Source organism: Chiroxiphia lanceolata, chromosome 27, assembly GCF_009829145.1.
Source record: "Chiroxiphia lanceolata isolate bChiLan1 chromosome 27, bChiLan1.pri, whole genome shotgun sequence".
NCBI lineage: Eukaryota > Metazoa > Chordata > Aves > Passeriformes > Pipridae > Chiroxiphia > Chiroxiphia lanceolata.
Window position 1 is genome coordinate 2,883,552 of NC_045663.1, and position 20,494 is coordinate 2,904,045.

A 20,494-nucleotide genomic window follows, 5' to 3' on the forward strand; every position below is an offset into this window, starting at 1 on the left:
TGGGGCTTGGCTTAGCAAGGTCTGGCTCAGTGGGATGAGAGGTTTTCAGCAGCTCAGAGAATCACGGAATGGTTTGGGTCAGAAGGGATCTTGAAGATCATCCAGTGCCACCCCCTGCCATGGGCAGGGACACCTTCCACCAGCCCAGGTTGCTCCAAGCCCCGTCCAACCTGGCCTTGGACACTCCCAGGGATGGGGCAGCCACAGCTGCTCTGGGTAACCTGTTTCAGGCTGTCACTGAGATGGAGCTCAGCCTTCTGCTTTTGGCATCCCCACCCTGCTGCTCTGCAGGTGATGGATGGGCTTTTCCAGGGATCTGCCTTCTCCTCCTGGACTGTCTCAGTGCAGGCCTGGGAACCCCCTCAGCTGTGGCCGTGACCCTCACATGGAACCATTTGCTTTCTCTGGCTCCTGCTCTGAGGGAGGCTCTTTATCCACTGAGGGTTTTCCCACCCCTTGGCTGTAGCTCAGAGCCACCACCCTGAGCCAGGATGGCACCTGGACTGTGGCTCTGCACCCCTGTCCCCCCTGGGCTCCAGCCTGAGCAGGGACAGGGGTGCTGAGCTTTGTGCCACACGAGGGAAACACTGTCAGGGCAGCAGAGACAACCACCAAAGGTTAAAACCTCTGGGTGGGCAGAACCTCTGTGGTCCGTGCTGGTCCTGGCTGCACTCCCACACACATCCATCACCAAACCAGCAGCAAACTGGTGCCTGTGTCACTGCACTGTTTGGCCCAAAGCTCCTAAATGAGCCTGTTTCTTTGCAGCCACATGTTTGGCTCGTACAGGGGCCTATTTTTAGCAGGAGCAGAAGCAGAGCAGAGGGAGAGGAACCTGTTACCTGGCCCTGGGCACCAGCAGGGAGGATTCCAGGGTGGTTGGGTTGCACAGAGCAGCTGCTTCATTCCCTGCCCACTCCCCCCAACACACAGGGCTGCAGCCAGGCTTCAGACAATCTTCCTTTAATACAAAGTCAATATATCTACATACACCGTGGTATGAAAACCACTTTACTGTTTCAGTTTGAAATAACAGTGTGAAAGCAACAGCACTTTGCTCTCATACAAAGAAAAAAACCTCCCCCCCCCTCCCCCAAACTTGTCCAGTAAGATTTTGCTGCAACATACTTAGAAATTTGGGCAACTTTCACACAAATAAGTAAAATCTCGAAGAAGCCTTTCAGTTGGTTCTTTTTTTTTTTTCTTTTTTTTTTTTTTTGGGTTAAAGACAGGAAATGGGTTGTGTGGGGGTTTCTGGGCAGCACTTGATGGCCATGATTACCCCTTCTATAAAAATAAAAAAAAAAAAAAATAAGGGAAAAGTCAGAGGCAAGCAGAGCTCGAGGCAGTGTGTGTTTTCCCAGAAATCCTGTCCTCTGTGCAGGAAAACTCCTGGAAGAGCATTTCAGCTACACCCAGCACAGAGACAGAGACCTGGGCAATACACCTGTGATGTTAAAACCCCTGATGGGTGTCAAGGCTCCAAAAGAAAGTCTCACCAGTCCTCATAAAGCCACTGGTGCTGTTGATTCTCCCAGTTCAGCCCTGGCCCTGTGTGGCCACAGCTGAAGGGGAGGGAATTGGCACTGCCACCACCTCTTGCACCTGCTGCTCTCCCACCCTTCCCTGGGATATGTCTGTGACTGGAAACAAAAGAACCCATAAAAATACAAAAAAAAAAAAAAATCCAGAAAGGACATTTTGTTCTTACATGAGCAAGTTAAACCTTTTAAATGGTAGAAAAGCAATATGTAGAAGTAGCAATTTGCACTGCATTTTTTTATATATCACAGCCATTACACGTAACATTTCTACAGTGAAAAAATAGACTGTCTTTGAACATAATATGAACAAATAAGCAAATTTTTTCTTTTAAATTCATTGACTGATATTCTTTGTCTTTTTTTTTAAAAAAAAAAAAAGGAAAAAATACACTATTTAAAAAAAAAAAAAAAGGTAATGTCACTTGTTACAGTTACATCGATACTTTAAAGAAAGCCACTCACAGTATTTGCCATTGGATGCACCTTCCTGGATCTTTCCCAGTTCTTTTACAGCTGGGGCACGTTGGGAGCTGTGCCAGGGGACAGTGTGGGACTGGGAGCGTGGTGGGGGGACTGGGAGCTGTGATGTGGTACTGGGATAGTCCTGAGAGTAGCTCCACATGGCTCCCAGAGGTGAGGGGCTGGCAGCAAGAACCACTTGGATACTGGAAATAAATCCATTGGAAATAAATTTCTTTCAGGGTGTTTCTGGGGCTCCTGGCAGGGAGATGCTCCCAGCAGGAACTGAGAGGGGGGGGCACAGCTGCTCACAGCAGGAATGGGGGGGTGTGAATGTGCAAAGAGCCTGGGGAAGGGGCTGCCTTTCTTCCTGGGGTGTCTCACCCTGCTCCAAGGAAAGCCAGATGTGCTGGAAAGGGGACCAGAGCCAGCAGTCAGTGACCCCAGCCCAGGTCCCACCACTGTGCCAGGGGAGGGGGCCACCCCACACAGCCAGCTCTGGGGTTTGATATTTCTCTTTCTCTATCCTTTTAAATATCCTACAAAATAAATTTTGGAATTAGAAGAAATGAGGAATGTTCCAAGTATTCAAAATGTGAGCTATAAAACCTCTGGTGTGGCAGGGGCATTCCGTGGGTGCTGTTTGCAAGGTGCCTGCAAGCCCAGAATCCTCCCAGTGCTGATGCTGAGGTTATTAAGACTCCAGCTAGAAGAACTCCTGACCCTAAGTTTGCCCAGGTGTTGAGATTTAAGTTCCTTTCCTTTCACAGAACACCTTCAATTCTGCAAGTGACTTCCTTTAAAGACTGCCAACTATATTAGTAAATAAACTGAACTCTAATGATGTAACCAAAGTCGTTTGTTTGTTTGTTTGTTTTCCTTCCCTTCTCCAGCAGAAACGTTTCCCAAGGCGTGTTTTTTTTTTAGCTTTTGGATCTGTTTTCACCACGTCCACACGTCCTCCACAGCGAACACCACTTGAGGTAACAAGAGCAGTTCACCACTTCAAGCAGCCCCTCAAGCACCTCCCGAGCTGCCTCTGGGCGGGCCAGGTTACACCATGGAGTTCCCGAAGGGGTGTTCCTTCCAATCCTCCCCCCTGCTCCCCGATGCATTGTCCAGATGAAAAGGTACTTCTTCTGAGTCAGTTTTGTAAGTTCAAGCGCTCCTCCTGGGTCAGAAGAGGCCTTCCAGGACTGAAGTGGTTGGTAGAGTCTGCACAACGATGGCTTTTTATGTTGCATAGTGATCAAAACTTCCCAGATACTCCAGAGCTGCCTGGTAACAGAACTGGTATTCATCCTGCCAAGAGCAAAGAGAACCAGCTTCAGAGGTGGGAAACGGCTCCTTGGGATCCCTGGCCTGCTTTCCAGACAGCACAAGGCTGAGCAGGAACCTCCCTGATTCTCCTGGGAGAGGAAAGCCCAGCCCAGCCCTTCCCTTTCTGTCTGAGTCTCTCAGGCACCAAACATCTCCCCACAGCCAGGGTGGGCTGGGCTTGGGGGCAGGTGAGTCCCCCCACACCCCAGAGGTGTGGATGAGATAAGAACAGAGGCTGCCAGGCTGGGAGGAAATCTTTGAGAGGCTTTAGAGCAATAGGAATTTGCATTTATTAAGTTATTTAGTTTAAAATCAGGAGCTGTTTGGTAACAGTGGAGAGGGTTTGGAACAACGTGGTCCAGGGGAAGGTGTCCCTGCACAGGGGATGGGCTTTGAGGTCCCTCCCAACCCAACCCATTCCATGATTCTAAAGGCAGGAAGCACTCTGGGCTTGGCCAGGGCAGCCCAGGGCAGGGTCCCCACGCCCCTCACCTCTGTTTGCACCATCGCAGGTCGTTGTGTTCGCAGCATCTTTACAGTCTGGAAAATATCTACAACCCCCTCGTAGCGCATCCGCTCCAGGACGATGCTCAGGGTGATGAACACTCCGGTCCTGCCCACGCCAGCACTGCAGGAATGGCAGAGAAAAACCCAGGGAATTGCATGTTACAATGTTCAAATGCTCCTGTAAACACCCAGGTCGGGGGAGGGTTCAGCTGTGCCTTGGGAACATGTTGGAAGTGGAGATATCCAGAAATAGCCAGAGTGTGACCCAAAAAAAATGTTTGAGAAAGTGAAATAATAAAAAAAAAAATAAAAATTAAAAGCTTTGGATAGTGGTAAACAGCATTCAGTTTACCACTTACATTATTACTAACATGTAATATTAAAATTAAATATTTTGAAGAATGGATCGTCCTCTCCTGCCCATGGGTAGGGAGGTACAAAATTCTTGCTGTCAGCAAGCATTAGTGCTGCAGAACTGGGCTGAAAGTGGTAAAAAAATATTTCTGATTTTGCAGGTTAAATATTATATATGTTACATACATTACATATATAACACTAAAGTTCCCATCTCCTCCAGAGTATCAGCATTTCATACCTCTCCTCTATATATAAAGGTTCAAAAGCCTTGTGGGCAGTGCCCAGGGCTGAAGGGAAATGAATCTGGGTGGCAGAAGCAAATGTTTGGCACTGACACCCCTGAGAAATCTGCCTGCAAGGATGGGGTGGGAAAGGGGGGAAAGATATCTGGATTTTAATTCGTTTTGCATCCCCAGATGAACGAGGTGTTCCCATTTGCACCTGCCTACCTGCAGTGGACAGAGATGGGGCCATCCTGGCCAAACTGCTCCTTGGTCTTGTGTACCTGTCCAATGAAGTCGATAAAACCTTCTCCTGATTTTGGCACACCTTGTTCTGGCCAGTCAGTGAACTGGAACTGCCGGACAGTCCGTGACTGCCCATCCTGGGGGAGGAAACAGGAATAGTTTTAAAACATCCTGGAGTTGGGAGAACAAATAGAAAAGGCAAAAAAAAAAAATAAAATAAAAAAAAAAAATTCCTTGCTAGTTTGTTAAAGGGCACAAGAAATTGAGCCAAGTCTGTGTTCTAGGCAAGTGCACCCGTATTTATTATCCAGATCCACCATGATGAAGCTGCTTATGTTGCAGTTGACATTCCCAGAGCTGGCCTGTCAGCACAGATCCATATCCTGGCAGGTGCTGAAAGCTCTGACCACTGCAGACAGCACAGATGGAGTCTTCAGTGAGGGAACATTCAAGGTGAGGTGATGGCCTCTCTATCAATCTTCACAAAGCGTTGCCACAGTGTCAGAATTACAGCTGACAGGAAGATAAATCTTGTTCTACGAGGACTGATGAGGCATCCTCCTTCTCAACCTTGCAAATTGAATTATCAGGTTCTGGAATACTCTTGACAACCTCAAAAGCAACGGCTCTGCTTGTGAGAGGGAGGGTTACATTTGCTAAACAAATTTGAGGAGGTATTGAAATGTTCCTTTGGATGAGAAATCCGACAGCAAATCGAAGATTATTGGAGTGAATGTGTTCCTTTGAACATGAATGACAGCCAGACAAGTGCACATTTTCTGTAGGGTGCAGAGAATCCTTTGCAAGGTTTTTATTAGTTTTGGGGGGAAATATTTTCTGCTTTCATCTCAAGGAAACCCAAAAGCCGGGCACGCCTCTAACAAAGTGACTCACGACTGTGGGAGAGCTTGGAAACTACTTTCAATTTGTGAGAACAAATAGCCAAGCACAATCTGTGTCTGTGTGTGTGTGTTCTGTTCCTCCTCACAGCTGAGCTCTCAGGCACACAGTGGGATTCTTGGGGTTGTCACAGGATCACTGAGGTTGGAAAAGACCTCCAAGGTCATTGAGTCCAAGCTGTGACTGATCCCCACCTTGTCCCCCAGCCCAGAGCACTGAGTGCCACATCCAGTCCTTCCTTGGACACCTCCAGGGGTGGGGACTCCACCACCTCCCTGGGCAGCCTGTTCCAGTGCCTGACCACTCTTTCCATGAAGAAATTCCTCCTGATGTCCAACCTGAGCCTCCCCTGGTGCAGCTTGAGGCTGTTTTCCTTTCATCCTGCCACTGGTTCCCTGGGAAAAGAGGCTGACCCCCACCTTGTCCTGTGCAGGGCCAGGAGTTGGACTCGATGATCTTTGTGGGTCCCTTCCAACCAGGATATTCTATAAGCTCTCCTCCCTTGATAATCCCAGACTTTCCCAGGGAAAGCGTTTCCACCTCAGCCTTTCTTTAAGGAGTCAAACCCACCGAACCCCGTGTTTTGTGCCAGCCCCTTCCCCCACCGCAGGGGTTCATACTGCTCCCCCCCAGCACTCACCCTGGCATCCGTGACCTTGAATTCCCGCAGGATGTACTGGGGCATGTTGTACTCTGCCATGGGATCCACGACGAAGTACTGGTACCGTGCCGAGCGCTCCGCGGGCCAGTACTGATGGCACTTTTCCTGCCCGGGGCCAAGACAGGTCCCTGTTAGTCCTTGTCCTGCAGGACTGTCCCCAACTCTGCCCCTCCCTCGGCCCCCACTCACCCGCCCCATCTCGCGAAGCTTCGTCAGCATCACGACGATGGTGGAGTTGTTCTCCCACAGCATCCGCCAGAAATCCTCGGTGGTCTCTGCCAGCGGCCCCTGGGTGGCAATGTAGGCCTTCTGCTGCCTGGGGGAGAGCCCAGAGCAAGGAGAGGGTCAAGGGAGGGCAGAACTGCCCGGGCAGGAGCTTTGGGAAATGCATGGAAAGGCTGGGGAAGAACTGGAACAGCACGAGGTCGAAAGGGCTGTGGGTGTCTTTGGTGCTGATGGTCAAAAAAAAGAGCCACTGGTGAAGATTTCCCTAAATATCATTTCCAAGGGGTAAACTGAGCTCACTGCACCATGGTGCCCTACAAGGAAAAGGGTGTAACATGCTTGATTCTGGATTCCTGGAACTGGGAACTGGAGGGGTTGTGGAGGAACTGGAAGTAGCAAGGAGGTTCCTGGAACTAGGAACTGGAGGGGTTCCTCCCCTGAAACTGGAGAGGTTGTGGACTCCCCATCCCTGGAAGTGTTCAAGGCCAGGCTGGACAGGGGCTTGGAGCAACTTGGGCTAGTGGAAGGTGTCCCGGCCCATGGCAGGGGATGAAACAGGATGATCTTTAAGGTCTCTTCCAACCCAAACCATTCTGGGATTAATTCCATGAACTAGAATCCACATTTTCTGGGCCTGAAAAGCATCAGGAATCCAATCACCAGGCACAGAGCTGCCTAACCCTGGTGCCACAGCCTGGGCCAGCACGTGAGGGAACCTGCACATGGGGTTGCTTTGTTGTCTCAGTTTGGGCTCCAAACCCAGCCCTGGAGGGCTGGAGCATGGGGCTGTGCTGCCTGGGGGAAGCTCTCAGCATTGCAATGGACCCAGATCACAAACGTAATGAAAAGACTAATCCACACTCAGAAACCTCCCAGAGGCAAAACCCACCCCTCACTGCCACTCTGTGTTTAGGACCTGCAGCTGGAGAAGGGCTGGGTTGCTTCAGGGGATCAGTAATTTAAGACCACAGGGGGGGAAAAGCTGGATCAGCAGGCTGGATTTGGAGGGGGTGTCGGAATTTACCTGTGGCACTGCGCTGCTGTGATGACACAGAACAGACCAAGTGTTAAAGCCCAGTCCAGCCCCATCCCATGGGCTCAGACAGCCCATCAGAGGACAGCCCCGGGGCAGGAGGTACCTGTAGCCGTCGATGAAGCTGGCGTTGATGTAGTCGGAGCCCTCCACGCCCCGGATGGGCTGCAGGCACACCCGGGTGGTCTCGTAGGGCATGATGTTCACAAGGCGGTTCTTGAACTTGTTGCAGGGGAGGTTGGCGCTGATGAAGCGGGAGGTGTGGGCTTTGGAGTTGGCCAGGCGCTGAGGGCACAGAGAGCACAACCATCCCCTCAGCCTTGCTCTTCTCCTGACCCCCGTGCCAGCCCTCTTAACTGCCCCTCCCTGTTCCACCACCTCTTGTGTTTTTTGGTTTTTTTTGGGGGGGTGGGGACAGAGTCTGAGCCCTTTCCCTCAAGCGAAACTTTTAGAAGAATAATAAAAAACCCAACCGGTTGAAAAAACCACAATTTAAGAGGGAGCAAATTCAATCTCGATTGGAAATGACCAGAGGAGCCTCCGGCAGTGACAGGCAGCTCTCCCCCGGGAACTGCAGCAGCTCAGCTCAGGAAAGTAATTACCTCTAACATGCAACCAGAAAGTTCCCATCAGCCCCATAAAGGCTCCGTGTCTGCTCTGCCTGGGTGCCAGTGGGGAATACTGAGCCCTCCCCAGCCACTGCTGCCCCCACCCAGCAGCCCTTACCTTGAACTCCAGCTCCATGCCCGTCACGTGCTCCCTGGCTTCGATCTGGGCCAGTTTCTGGATGTAGCTGTAGAGGTTCCGAGCGGGGACCTCGGTGTTGCCGCAGGCGACGGCCTCGAGCAAGGCATCGTGGATGAAGCTGTACTGGTCCTCCGTCTGCACCATGTAGTTGCGCTGGGACCTCATGAGGGTGACGTGCCCGTAAATGTCCACTGTCTTCTCATGTTTGATCCTCTCCAGCATGGCATCGATGACGATGAAGCAGCCGGTCCGCCCGACGCCCGCGCTGGGGACGAGAGGGGAGGGGTGAAGGGGTGGATTATTCTGCTGCTCAGAAGGTGTGGTAGTTTGGTCTGGGCCTTCCCTGGTGACCAGTTTGTAACCAAGGAAGTGCCCAGATTTACCCGGTATTCCCTACGATTTTTACGTAAGCTGGGTATAAGAAGAAAGGAGGAGAGGCCTTTGCTCTCTTTCCTTCCCTTGGCTCTGAGGGTGTGGGTTTCCCTGCTGTTGAGTCTGTTGGGTTGGGGAGTGAGGCCCGGTAAGGCCTTGCCAAGGGAGACAGACGTTGCCAGCAGTCATTCCAGCACTACTTTCTGCTGTCCCAAGGAGAGTAGTGAGATATTCTTTTGCTAATTCTTTTAGTTGCTAGATCTCAGGCTATTGATCGTGTATATTTTGTTTTGTTTGTGTTCCTTTTTCCCTTCCCCCTTCCCTTTCCCTTTTGAAATTGTATATATATTTCAACTGTATATAACTGTAATATAAGTGGAGATATATTTATATATATTGCTTTAGCTGTGCCTCTCTCATTTTGGTTCTCTTGTTTTTTTTCCCTCTTCTCCCTTGCTTGGTGGGAGGGGAGTCTTGTGGTGAGGTCTGGGGACTTGGCATTGAGCCAGCTTCAAACCATATCAGAAGGTCACCCCCCCCAGGAGCAAGGATCTTCCCACTGCCAAACACAGGGTACAAGCAGATGCACGAGGCAGAGGGTGACCAGCAAACACACTTGGTGATCAGGAAGGAACCACAGCCTTGGCAAACAGCTGGTGATGGGCTGAGGCAAAGGAAATCCTGGCAAACCAGCCAAGAATGGTGGGGGTTTGGGGCCTTCCTGTGCAGGGCCAGGAGTTGGACTTGACAGTCCTTGTGGGTCCCTTCCAACTCAGGAGATTCTATGGGTGTGGGTTCAGCCACAGGATGATTTTTGTTGAATTAAAGGAACTTGTTGGCTGGAACTGGTGCTGGGAGTGTCCCTGCCCAGTCACCTCGATGTGCTGCTCTTGATCCAGTTTAGAAACACCGTGTTGGAGGGTTTGGAGAGGACAGTGGTGACACCAAAGTCACCGCTGCTCTGTGTCACTCTGGTGTGTGAGCACAGTGCTGCACTGGGGCCAGGAAAGCCTGCACTGGAACCTAAAACCCCATTTACCTGAGCTCTGATCGGGTCAGTGCTGCCACACCAGCAGGGAGGGGCTGCTGGGACAGAGCAGAGGACGGAGAAGCCCCTCTGCCCCACACAGCAGCACTTGGGCTCAGCCCCAAAGAGTTTGTGACATGCAGAGGTTTGCTTTGAACAGCTCAGTGTGGCCAACACTTCCCAAACTCAGCTTTTATGTCACCCGAGGACAGGCTGCAAGAGGACAAGCTGCCTCTGGTGAGGTGCCTCTGCCCCTCCACACTGCTCTGCCCATGCCTCCTCATCTGTGACACCCTGGGCACACACAGCTGTGCCAGCTCGAGGCTTGAGCAAAGGGCTGGCATGATGTAAAGGCTGAAAAAGCCTCTTTAATCACTCGGATCTCTGAGCAGCTGAGAAAGCACTGATGTGGTAACGAGTAACACACATCACCTCTCTTCCTAAATGTTTTTGTGCATCGGGGTGACATCAGACCTGTGTGTAACAGCATTTGCACCCCAGCAGGGCTCAGTGCTCTGTGCCTGTGCCACTGCTAATAAAGGGCTTCCTTTTACCATTCCAGTGCTGTCCCTTTCTTCATGGAGCCCCCTTGATCTCTGTTAATTAGACTGCCTAACACCTGAACCAAGCAGGTGACTGGAGCTTTGGCAAGAATTTAGCAGCTGATCTGGAAGCTGGTTGTGAACTGACAGCTCCTCTTCATTCATTTTCGGAGGTGCACAACAATTGCCATCTGCAAGGGCAGTGATAAGTTGCTCACTCACAAAGACTGTTTGAGTGGCATCCTCTAGCAGAGGCAGGATTAGCTTCCCCAGCAGCCTGCACAACTCAGAGCTTCCCTGAGTGCTGAAGAACCCGCAGGCTCCTCCACATCCTCCTGAGGAACACAGGGATTTATCTGCACTGAGGCTTCATTGGGTTGTAAATTGAATTAGGGAATTCTACCTGCCTTCAGCTTGGCATTATCACAATGGCTGCAGAGCTCAGAAACCCCCTGTCAATCACTGCCCGCTCTGCCTTGGACAGCTGAGGCAGTTCTGCCTCCCCAGCACCCCACACAGCTCAGAGGTCACACCTGATCCTCCTCCTTTCCCAGTGTGACCTCAAACAACCCCATCACGCAGAACCAGACACCAGGACAGCACCAGGCACCTCCCACTGCTTAACAAGATCATCAAACCCCAGAATGGTTTAGGTTGGAAGGGACCTTAAAGCTCGTCCTGTTCCACCCCCTGCCCTGGGCAGGAACACTTGACACTAGACCAGGTTGCTCCAAGCCCCATCCAACCTGGCCTTGGACACTTGATCTGGGTGGTTTGTTGCCAGCTACACCCCTCCCCACCTCAGGAAAAGCTTTGCTCAATGGAATCCCCAGGTATCCTCCCCAGATACTGCCTGGGAATCCTCCCAGGACACTCTTGCCAGGAGCTGTCTCCCAGGTGCAAATCCACACCCTCCCAAACTTCTGCCTCCCTCACAGGTGGCCCCTGTGCAAGAGCCAGGTGAAGGGAACTGGTACCTGCAGTGCACCACGATGGGACCGGCGTCGGGGGGGTTGCAGGTTTTCACCCGTCTCAGGAAAGCCAGGAAGGGGGTGGGATACTCGGGAACACCGTGGTCGGGCCACGCCGTGAACTGGAACTGCCGCACCTCCCGCTTCTCACTGGAGCCGTTCTGCAGGGACAGAGGAGCACCAGGGGTCAGGGGGGTACCTGCACCCCCACACCTGCCTGTAGGGTGTGCGAGGAGTGTGCCACAGCCCACCTCCAGGGAAAAACGGGAGCAGGAGCAAGCTCACCTTGTGAAGGGAGAACGTTCGGAGGCAGAACGTGGCCAGTTCGATGGTGTCCAGCAGCGTCACCTGGATCATCCCATAGGTGTCCGTGCCTCGGCCTGGCCAGTACTGGTCACACTTTATCTGGAAGACAGGAGGGATGGCTCAGTGCTGGGACAAACCCTGCGCTGCTGGGGAAGCTCAATCCCAAACTGCCCTGATGGTTACGGGTGGCAAAGGGAAGAGGAGGCACAAAAAATGTCTTTCCAGAGCACCAGGACAGCGACAGACCCAGGAGGAAAAGCTCCCACTGAACTAAGCACAGGTTTTGATGCCACATCAATCCCATGGACAGCAGACTGGAATGATCCTGAAGATTGGAGGGAATGTACTTGGGCTTGTTAAACAGGAGAACTGATGTGAAACTTGCCACATGATTAACTCTGAGACAGAACTATGGATCAGGCAACGGGATCTTCTCCTGGAGTTGCAAAGGAGCTTTCCAGAGTGGATGGTTTGTTTTTTAAAAAGCAATGAATCACTGAACTTTCAGGGTGCTGGCAAAGCAGGTAGAAATCCCCCACTGGCTGCACATCAAAGGGATTTGCTGTTCCCCAACTCTCCCCTCCAATCCCCCAGGATTATGACTAACCAGTCATCCCTCTCATGCATCTTACCCGTGATTTCTCCTCCAGCTTAGTCATCATAACAATAGTAGCTGAACGCTGCTCCCACACCATCCTCCAGAAGTCTCCAAAGGTCTCTGGCAGAGGCCCCTGAGTGGCAATGTAGGCGTTCTGCTTCCTGTAGCCATCAATGTAGTTGGCGTTGATGTAATCACTGCCCACAATTCCTGGGTGAAACCAAGAAAATCAGGGAACTGCACGGGACTTCATACAGCTGGAAGCATGAAATTTTTGCAGGGGTGTTGTTAGAGAGAATTCCCCTGCAGGAGCACCTTCTTGGTTTGGTGGGTCAGAATCAGAGCTGGGAGAAAAGGGCTCTTGGTGTGTTTTTCCCAGCTCGAGCTCCTGCATTGCAGGGAGACAAGTAACTCCTTGCAAAAGATATTAAAGAGATTGAATATCAAGCCTTGAAATCATGGGCTTTCTACTGCTGCTGTGGCCAATAGGAGCAAGGTCCTGGCCCAGGGCTCCTGCTGCAATGGTCTCCAACAGGACAAACCCAAGTCCTTGTCCCAGCACGCCCCGAGCCCAGGCACCAAACGCACCTGGTCGATGACTGTGTGGTCCATAACTCAATAGCAGGCAGAGAGCTACAGCTGGACAGAGCAAGGAATAAAACCAGGCTTGATTCAGACAGTGAAGGATTTGAAATTACAGGCTTTGACTCACTGTAAATTGCCTGTTGTCATTTTTAGGAGTGGGTTTTTTTTTTTTTCTACTCGCATGAGTTACAGGCTATTGAGTTACAGCTGCTCGCCTGGGTCCTTGCTTGAGGGTTTGGGATGAGCAGGAGGCACTGCCAGAGTGAAGAGGGTGATTGGGACACGGCAAGAGAAAGCTGCTCTGAAGTTAAAATGGACCCTGGCAAGCAGTGCTGCTCAGGTTCAGCTCCAGAGAGCTGCGCCTGGCACGGAGCTCGTGGGTGGTTTGGCCCGTTCCTAATTCCAGCCGAGTGGCTGGCAAGGCTGGCAGGATCTGCTAAGCCATGATTAACTCGGTGCAGAGCCCTTCCCTCCTGTCTCGAGGGGAGCCAAGGGTGGGGAGCAGCACCAACACAAAATTGGGCCGCAGCAAAAGGCACCGGTGCTGCTGGCGAGGTGCAAACCCAGGGACTGCCTGCCAGTCCTCAAGGGCACTCAGCATTTCAGCTGCTGGGAGACAGGGCTTTTGATTAAATTTCTGGAGGGTTCCCTGCACCCATTCCCTCCCAGTCTGAAGTTTCAGGAGGGAAGGGAAGCAGGAATGTGATCAAGGTAGAGCTTCTGGAATTAATCTCCTCTCCAGCCCCCTCGGGTCCACTCTGTGATTTAAGATGGGTGGCCATGAGCTCCTGCAATGCTCTGCTGTGTGACAGGCCCAGCTTCAGAGGAGTCACACAATTAAAGCTGCTACTTCTTCCTGACCAAGCAGCCAGTGACGTTCTGCAGCCTTGACAAATCCAGATTTAAAACAAAGAGAAAGCAACAATTGATTCCTCCAGCTCCTTTCATCTTCCAGCCCTGAGTATAAAATAGAGCCTGGTAGGAAGGAGCACACCAGCCAAGGCATGTCAGAACCTCTCAGATGCCTGAAAATTCAACCTTGGCCCATCATATTTGCACCATTGGTCCCTCACAGAGCCCCTAGGCAGAGCTGGGACTGCTGCCTGCATCCAACCCCGTGATCCAAGACCAGCCTAAGTGTCCTTCACTCCTGCACTTGTGCTCTTCTCCTTTCCCTTGAATGACAAGGCAACTTTTTAAAGCCTCTGCTTTCCTTGGCTCATACAATATTAATCTCAGAATTAAACCAAGCCAGAACAGAGTCAGCTTCACAAGGAGAAACACTTAAAGCCCTCTAACAGCAGACCAGACTAATGTAGATTCGTGCAGTTTTCTGGCAAGTCACCACACTCTGCTGCTGCCTCAGGACCAGCTCTTCTCCCTCCCCATGTCCCTCAGAGTTACTGTGGCAGAGGGAGATTATTCCAGCAATTCCCTGCTCACAAAGGTGCCTGAGTTAACCTCTCCATTCACCAGGCAGTTACCAGGACACCCCACATCCTCTCTGCTCCGATGATCAGCTCCTGGCAATGCAAGACTGGCCTCGAACGCTTTATCCCTGCGGCGCAGCCACGGCCCGAGCCCATGAAACTCCAGCTTTATCTCAGCAGCAGCAGCCCAAGCAGGTGCCCTGTTCAGCTCCATCTCAAGCCCCTTTTATCCTGGCGTGCACGGGAGCAGCTCTGTCAAGAGCCGTGAGTTGTGAAATTTAATGTAAATTTTCTGACTGCACCATCGCTCACAGGAGCGGCTCAGGAAACAACTTATGACCCACAAGGCTCACGCTAACCCCTTCTTATCCCGAGCCTTTTAGGGGCCAGGGCTGCAGCAAGAGCTGCATATCAAGTGATCTCTCTGCCTGTGCTGCTGCTGCCGCTCACATTTGTACAATTAGCCCTGTGTTACCTCTCATTCATCCCTGTACAGCCACGCTCCGCGTTCCCTGCCACCCACCACCCTATCCCTGCTCTCTCTAAAGCGTTATGTGGTCTGAATTCTTTCTGTTAGTCACAGATGTATCAAGCAGGCATCTCCAAGCAAAGGGAAGACAGTTCCTTGATAAACCAGCCCTTGAAATGAGGGACTGCAGCTCCAGGGAATATGTCAGTCACTGGGATTTAACAAACGCCTGGTTTACAGAGGTATCTCCTGCTCGCTAAACTCCCAGGGAGATGTTAAGAGAAGAATATAAATACAGACGAGAGAAGACCGTGTGAGATGTGCTTCCCTGCAGCAACTCTACCCCAGCACTAACTCCTGGGAGCAGGAATGCTCCATGGGAGGCTCCTTACCTTCGATGGGCAGCAGGATGACGCGCGAGTGGTCGTAGGCGATCACGTTCGCGTAGCGGTTCTTGGGCTTGTTCACTTCGAGGTTGGAGTGCTCCCAGGTGAACTGCTGGCCAGGATCAATGGACTGGAGGAATTGGGAAAGGAAATGGAAGAGTCAGTGAAGAGCAAAGCAGCAAATCAAGCTCTGAGTTCCTCGTTCCACGTGGGACATCGTGGCTCTGGAGATCTCGCTGAGGAGCGCAGCGATCACTGTTTGTTCCCCCCAGCTTTGCTGTGGGAAAGCCCTGGTGGCATAGCTCCTGTCCCATCTCCCTTGGCCACCCAGAGAGGCATATCTGAGGTAATTCCCCCTCTGGCTTGATGCAACCCCGTGGCAGAAGCATCAGTGCAATTCCAGGCTGCACTGGGTTAGTCACAGCCCCACGCTGCTGACCCCGATAAATGCTGGGAACTGGGAGGTAACAGGAACGAGCACATCAGGGTATTTAGGGAGTGATCAAGAGGTCAAATCTGTGCATGGTTAAACTACACCATGATTGGGAGGGTAGGAATGTACCAGTGTCTTGGTGAGTGCTAATACCTGGGGAAGAAGATATTTAAGCCAGGACAAGATTTATGACCATGTGTAAAAATGGGATGTGAAACATCAGGGGAAACAGGGGCTTACAAGGAGGATGGAGAGGGACTTTTCACAAGAGCTTGTAGAGATAGGACAAGGGGGAATGGCCTCAAGCTGAAGGAGGGTATATTTAAATTGGGAAGAAATTCCTCCCTGTGAGGGGGGGTGAGACCCTTGCACAGGTTGCCCAGAGCAGCTGTGGCTGCCCCATCCCTGGAAGTGTCCAAGGCCAGGTTGGACATTTGATCTAGTGGAAGGTGCCCCTGCCCATGGCAGGGGGGTAGGATGAGATGGGTTCAAGGTCCCTTCCAACCCAACCCAGTCTGTGATTCTATGATCAAAAATCATTCATGGGCAAAAGGAAGGGATCAGGCTGCTCTGCATGGAGCAGGGACAGCAATACTTGGGACCACAAGGACTCAGTACCAAAGGTGTCCCAGTTCAAAGGGTAGAGAAAACCCCCCAGGAGCCTGGCAGGAGGCAGCTTCCTGCTCACAGAGCAAGGATTGCATCTCCCAGCACAGAGCAAGGGTAAGGACTGCAGCCCTAAGACACTCAATCAACATGGAGTTTTCCTAGAAGGGATGAAGGAATAAACAGTGAAATGCACTGGAGAGAAAAATCCCCTCTGCCTGTCCTAGTGATTTATGCCAGGTTTGGTGGGTAGTTTTTTTTTCCCCTCTCTCTAAAGTCCAGCTGTCCCAGATATGGAAATTAGGTTAATTACATTTACCTCTAAATCCTCAGCCAGAGAATTAAATAAAACAAGGGCTTAATTCCTTCATCATTTTGCAGAGCCCTTGGGGTTTGCCTCAATTGGAGGCCTGGCAGGAGCGTGCCGAGCTGTTTCCTGCTGTTTGCTCTCCCTCTCCCTGCCAGGAGAGGGTCTCAGATCCATCCCTCTGAGCTGGCAGGGGTTGACCCTTGCCTGGCACCCTCTGCCCTCCCTGTCTGTGCCCACCCTGGAGCTCCCGGGGCCCCGTCGTGGCAGCGCTGGTACAAAACCACCCGAAAAAACCTCCTCCAAAACCCTCCCCCGTGCGCTCTCGCTGCGGAGAATTCCTAACTAATGGGTATTTATACTATTGTAATGTGTCTGTTTGCTCTCCATCCCTCTAATCATGCCTCGCCTTCACTTCATTAGCGATGTTTGTTCAGCTCTGGCTCTCCCACTGGAGGAGGTTGGGCTGGCTCGGAGCCAGGGCACTTGGGATATGGCATTATGCAAATCAGCCTCTGGAATCTGGATGGAGCACATTAACGGGCTGCTGCTGCCCACCCCGTGCAGCCCCAACGTGGGGGGAGAGAGCCCAGCAGGGCAAAATAAGCCTTCTCCAACATGTAACCCCCTGCCCCGGGGGTGCAGAGCTGAGAGCACAGCGCTGCTTCCCATGGGCTGATGTCTGGAATTCAGGAGCAGGGAGAAAGCATCCCTTTGTTTGGAAAATATCCCCTGCAAACGGACCTAGGCAGTCTAGACTAGTTATTAGGCTAAAAATATCAGGGCATTTTACGTCTTTCAACAACAAAACCAATTGTGGAGAGAGATTTTTTACAAGGGCACGGAGTGGTAAAACAAGGGGAAGTGGCTTTAAACTGAGAGTAGGTTTAGAAGAGATTTGGGAGAAATTTCTCCCTGTGAGGGTGGGGAGGCCCTGGCACAGGTTGCCCAGAGAAGCTGTGGCTGCCCCATCCCTGGAAGTGTCCAAGGCCAGGTTGGATAGGGCTTGGAGCAACCTGGGATAGGGAAAGGTGTCCCTGCCCGTGGCAGGGGGTGGCACTGGATGGGCTTTAAGGTTCCTTCCAACCCAAACCATTCTGGAATTCTATGATTCTGTGTTCCCTCTGCACACCCTGAGGGCCTCACAGCACCCAGCTCTGCCTCTGCACAGGGAGGGTGCAAATCCTCCTGTTTTCCCAGCTTTAGCTGAGCTGTGAAGGACTCCCTGCTCCCCTCAGCTGCCTGACACTGGGTGTCACATTCCTTGGCTTGGTCCTCTCCAAACACAGGAAGACCCAGGACAGCTTCCCATCCCATCCCATCCCATCCCATCCCATCCCATCCCATCCCATCCCATCCCATCCCATAGTCACCTTCCAGAGCTGCATCCCCCTTCTCCAAGGGAGCTCAGCCCCTGCTCCCTGGGCAGGAGCAGCTCATGGACCAAACCTCTCTCTTTTTATGACCTGGAATTGAATCCAGCGAAGCACTAAGTAATTAACTTCTAATCATAAATAACTTTTAAATTTCAACTAACCAGATCCAAATAAACTAAGTAATGTTTATTTGGATGAGGGCCTGCCTGAATTCCCTAATTCCTGGCTCTGCAAACCCATGCACAGCACTCACTCTTGCTCATACCTCATACTCTTGGGATAATTTCAGGTTATCATTAGCTTTGAGATGCTCTGTGTGTTCAGCCAGCTCAGAAACGGGGATGGGTGGGTGGCTGAGCATACCTAAAAGACAAGACAGCAGGAAAAGAATCTCATTTAATAATAACTAAAATTCACAACCGTTGCGCATTTTATAAGAAAGAAGAAACAAGAAAAGAAAATAAATTACAATGTAAGATCTGCAATGAAAGTAGGGAGGTTAGAAGAGAAGAATTCAGGGCTCGAAATTGTGTCCTTGGAAGTAAAAAAAAAAAAAAAAAAAAAAGAAAAAAAACCAAGGAAATAATAAAAAAAAAAAACCAAAAGTAAAATGAGAGTGTTCCCATGATGGCCCCATTTTTCAATGTGTAAATCAGAGCAAAACAAAAAGGAAAATCCCAAGAGCAGATGCGTGTTAGCGATTCCAATAGTGGACTTGGAATGAGCAAACGCTGCCAGAGGAACCTACGCAGCAAATGGCACAGCACCCGCCAGGATCAGGAACCAACTCCAACAGAAAAGGGGGGAAGGGGCAGGATCCAGCCAACCATGGTAATGTGGGGCAGGGGATGGGAATATGCAGATGTGGGGAGGCAGGGGAGGCTTTTCAGGTATTGGACTTGATGATCTTTAAGGTCTTTTTCCAGCCTCAAGAACTCTTGAGTTGTCCTTGGCACAACATCGGCTCTGGAAGTTCTCAGCCTGAGGTCTGGCCTCCCCCATTCCCAGAGAGCAGCCGGGCATGGGAACACCAAGTGCTGGCTCCTCTCCCCACCCATGGCTCGTGGATGATGTTCCCTCAACAGCACAGCCCTCCCTCCCACCAGGTCAGGCTGTGCCAACCCCACCCAGGCTCTGCTGGGAATGTCATTACCTTTCGGGATGGAGAGGCAGGAGATCCTCCAGCCCCTTCTCAGCCAGGGGCATGGGAACAACTTGCTGCAGAGCCTGATGCCTCCTGACCTGGGTCACCTGCTGCCCCTGCAATCCTCCCCAACACTTGGGTGTGCTGGTATCGAGGCAGTCAGAGCTGCCAGGGAACACACTGGATCCCCTGAGCCATACTGGGGGTCCTGCTGGGTCGGACTGGTCAGACTGGGGCACATCTCAGCCACTCCACAGGGTGAGCAGCCACGGTTGACTCGGTTCTCAGTCCTGAAAGGGGCAGCTGGAGCTCTGGGAAGAGCAGGGATCCCTCCCTTCCTATCATCTCAAACAGCTACGCTACAAATCCAGGTGGAAAAGCGCTCCGTGCTCTGCTCATCTGCATCGGATTATGTTTTTCCAAAGGCTTCCCATGCTGTCTGCCAGCCAGTCCTGCTCTGGGTGGCCTGGGAGAGCAGCATGCTGAGAAGCCCTGGGCAGTGCCCCCGATGAGAAGGACAGGAGTGAGGAAGAGATGGAAGCCAGGGAGAATTTCGAGCCCCGTGGGTGTTGGTGGGTGACAAAGCAGCGGCGGTGGCAGCAGCATGGTCAGATACTCTGAAAACTCAGCACAGAGATGGCAAAGCAAGCATGACATCCTCAGTTTTACAGTGATTTGGGAGAGGTGCTGCCTCCCCCAGGCCTGGGCATGGGACGAGTCTGTCATACCTGGACAGGTTTCTCCTAAGCTAATGGGACACCTACTTTCAGCACAAGGAAATCTGGCTGAAAATAGACCAAAACAACTCACAAAAATAACCCAAAGTGCTCTGGAGGCTGCACTGGCTCCATTTTAGTCTGCTGGGGGTCAGGGCAGGAAGTTTCTCCTGGAGGAAAAGCTCTCAGTTCATCTCTTGCTGTGTTGTCCCACTGCACCTGGAGAAGGATTTCTCCACCTGGGTGGAGGGAGGCTGCTGTCCAGTCCATCCCATCCCAGCACCACAGCACAGATGTGGACTGGGGGAGTTGGGAGGAGCTGGTCCTCTCTACATCTGTGTGGGACTGGAAGGCCAACCTGGGTGAGCTGCTCCAGATCAGAGACCATCAAACCAGTTTAACACCATCAACACTTCCTTCAGGGTTGGTCCTTCTGCCTCTGGAAGTGAGGGCTGAGGAGGGCAATGAACACACCTTGAGCTGGAGCCTCTGAGCAAAGCCAAACCCTACCCAGAGCAACTCCTGGCACCTCAATCAGCTGTTTCCAGACCCCTGGGAGTCACTGACTCCTTCCCCCAGGCAGCTCCCAGCCCAGCTGCCACCTCCTGACTCCAAAAAAGCCAGAGATTACATGCTGAGAAACACAACATGAAGTCCCAAGTGATGGACACAGAGGTTAAAAGGAAAAAATAAACACCCAGAAGCCCCAGTAATAATGAGCAAGAAAAAACCTCAGACTCTCCTTGGCTCAGGAGTCCTGGAGCAACATGTGTCATTCCCTCTGAGCCAGAGGCCTGCATGGGAAAGGCCCACTGTGCCAATCTGGAACGAGCAGTCACATTCCTCTTGAAGGAATTTCACAAGTTTCCTTCATAAAAGCTCCAGGAAAAAAAAAAAAATCTTCAGTGTGACCAGCTCCTGAAAATCAACCCTGCCCTTTGCTGGGGAACATCCTGCTTCCCCTCCAACCTCCTGTGTACTGGCACTGGCTGGGAGCACATGGGAA

General features: G+C 51.7%; 1 protein-coding gene across 19 annotated transcripts in view; it reads right to left on the reverse strand.

The window, feature by feature from the left end:
- Positions 1-947: 947 nt before the first annotated feature.
- Positions 948-20,494, reverse strand: part of PTPRS (protein tyrosine phosphatase receptor type S) — a 166,761-nt gene continuing 147,214 nt past the window's right edge. For all 19 annotated transcript variants that reach the window (XM_032712221.1, XM_032712214.1, XM_032712213.1 and 16 more), the window contains 12 exons: positions 17,894-17,991; positions 14,913-15,036; positions 12,071-12,246; positions 11,418-11,537; positions 11,139-11,293; positions 8,200-8,485; positions 7,580-7,758; positions 6,405-6,531; positions 6,195-6,320; positions 4,637-4,791; positions 3,816-3,951; positions 948-3,305 (listed from right to left, as the gene is read on the reverse strand). In XM_032712221.1, coding sequence (XP_032568112.1) covers positions 3,237-3,305; positions 3,816-3,951; positions 4,637-4,791; positions 6,195-6,320; positions 6,405-6,531; positions 7,580-7,758; positions 8,200-8,485; positions 11,139-11,293; positions 11,418-11,537; positions 12,071-12,246; positions 14,913-15,036; positions 17,894-17,991 — 1,751 coding nt within the window. In that variant the 3' untranslated portion in view covers positions 948-3,236. The remainder of the gene's footprint in view (positions 3,306-3,815; positions 3,952-4,636; positions 4,792-6,194; positions 6,321-6,404; positions 6,532-7,579; positions 7,759-8,199; positions 8,486-11,138; positions 11,294-11,417; positions 11,538-12,070; positions 12,247-14,912; positions 15,037-17,893; positions 17,992-20,494) is intronic.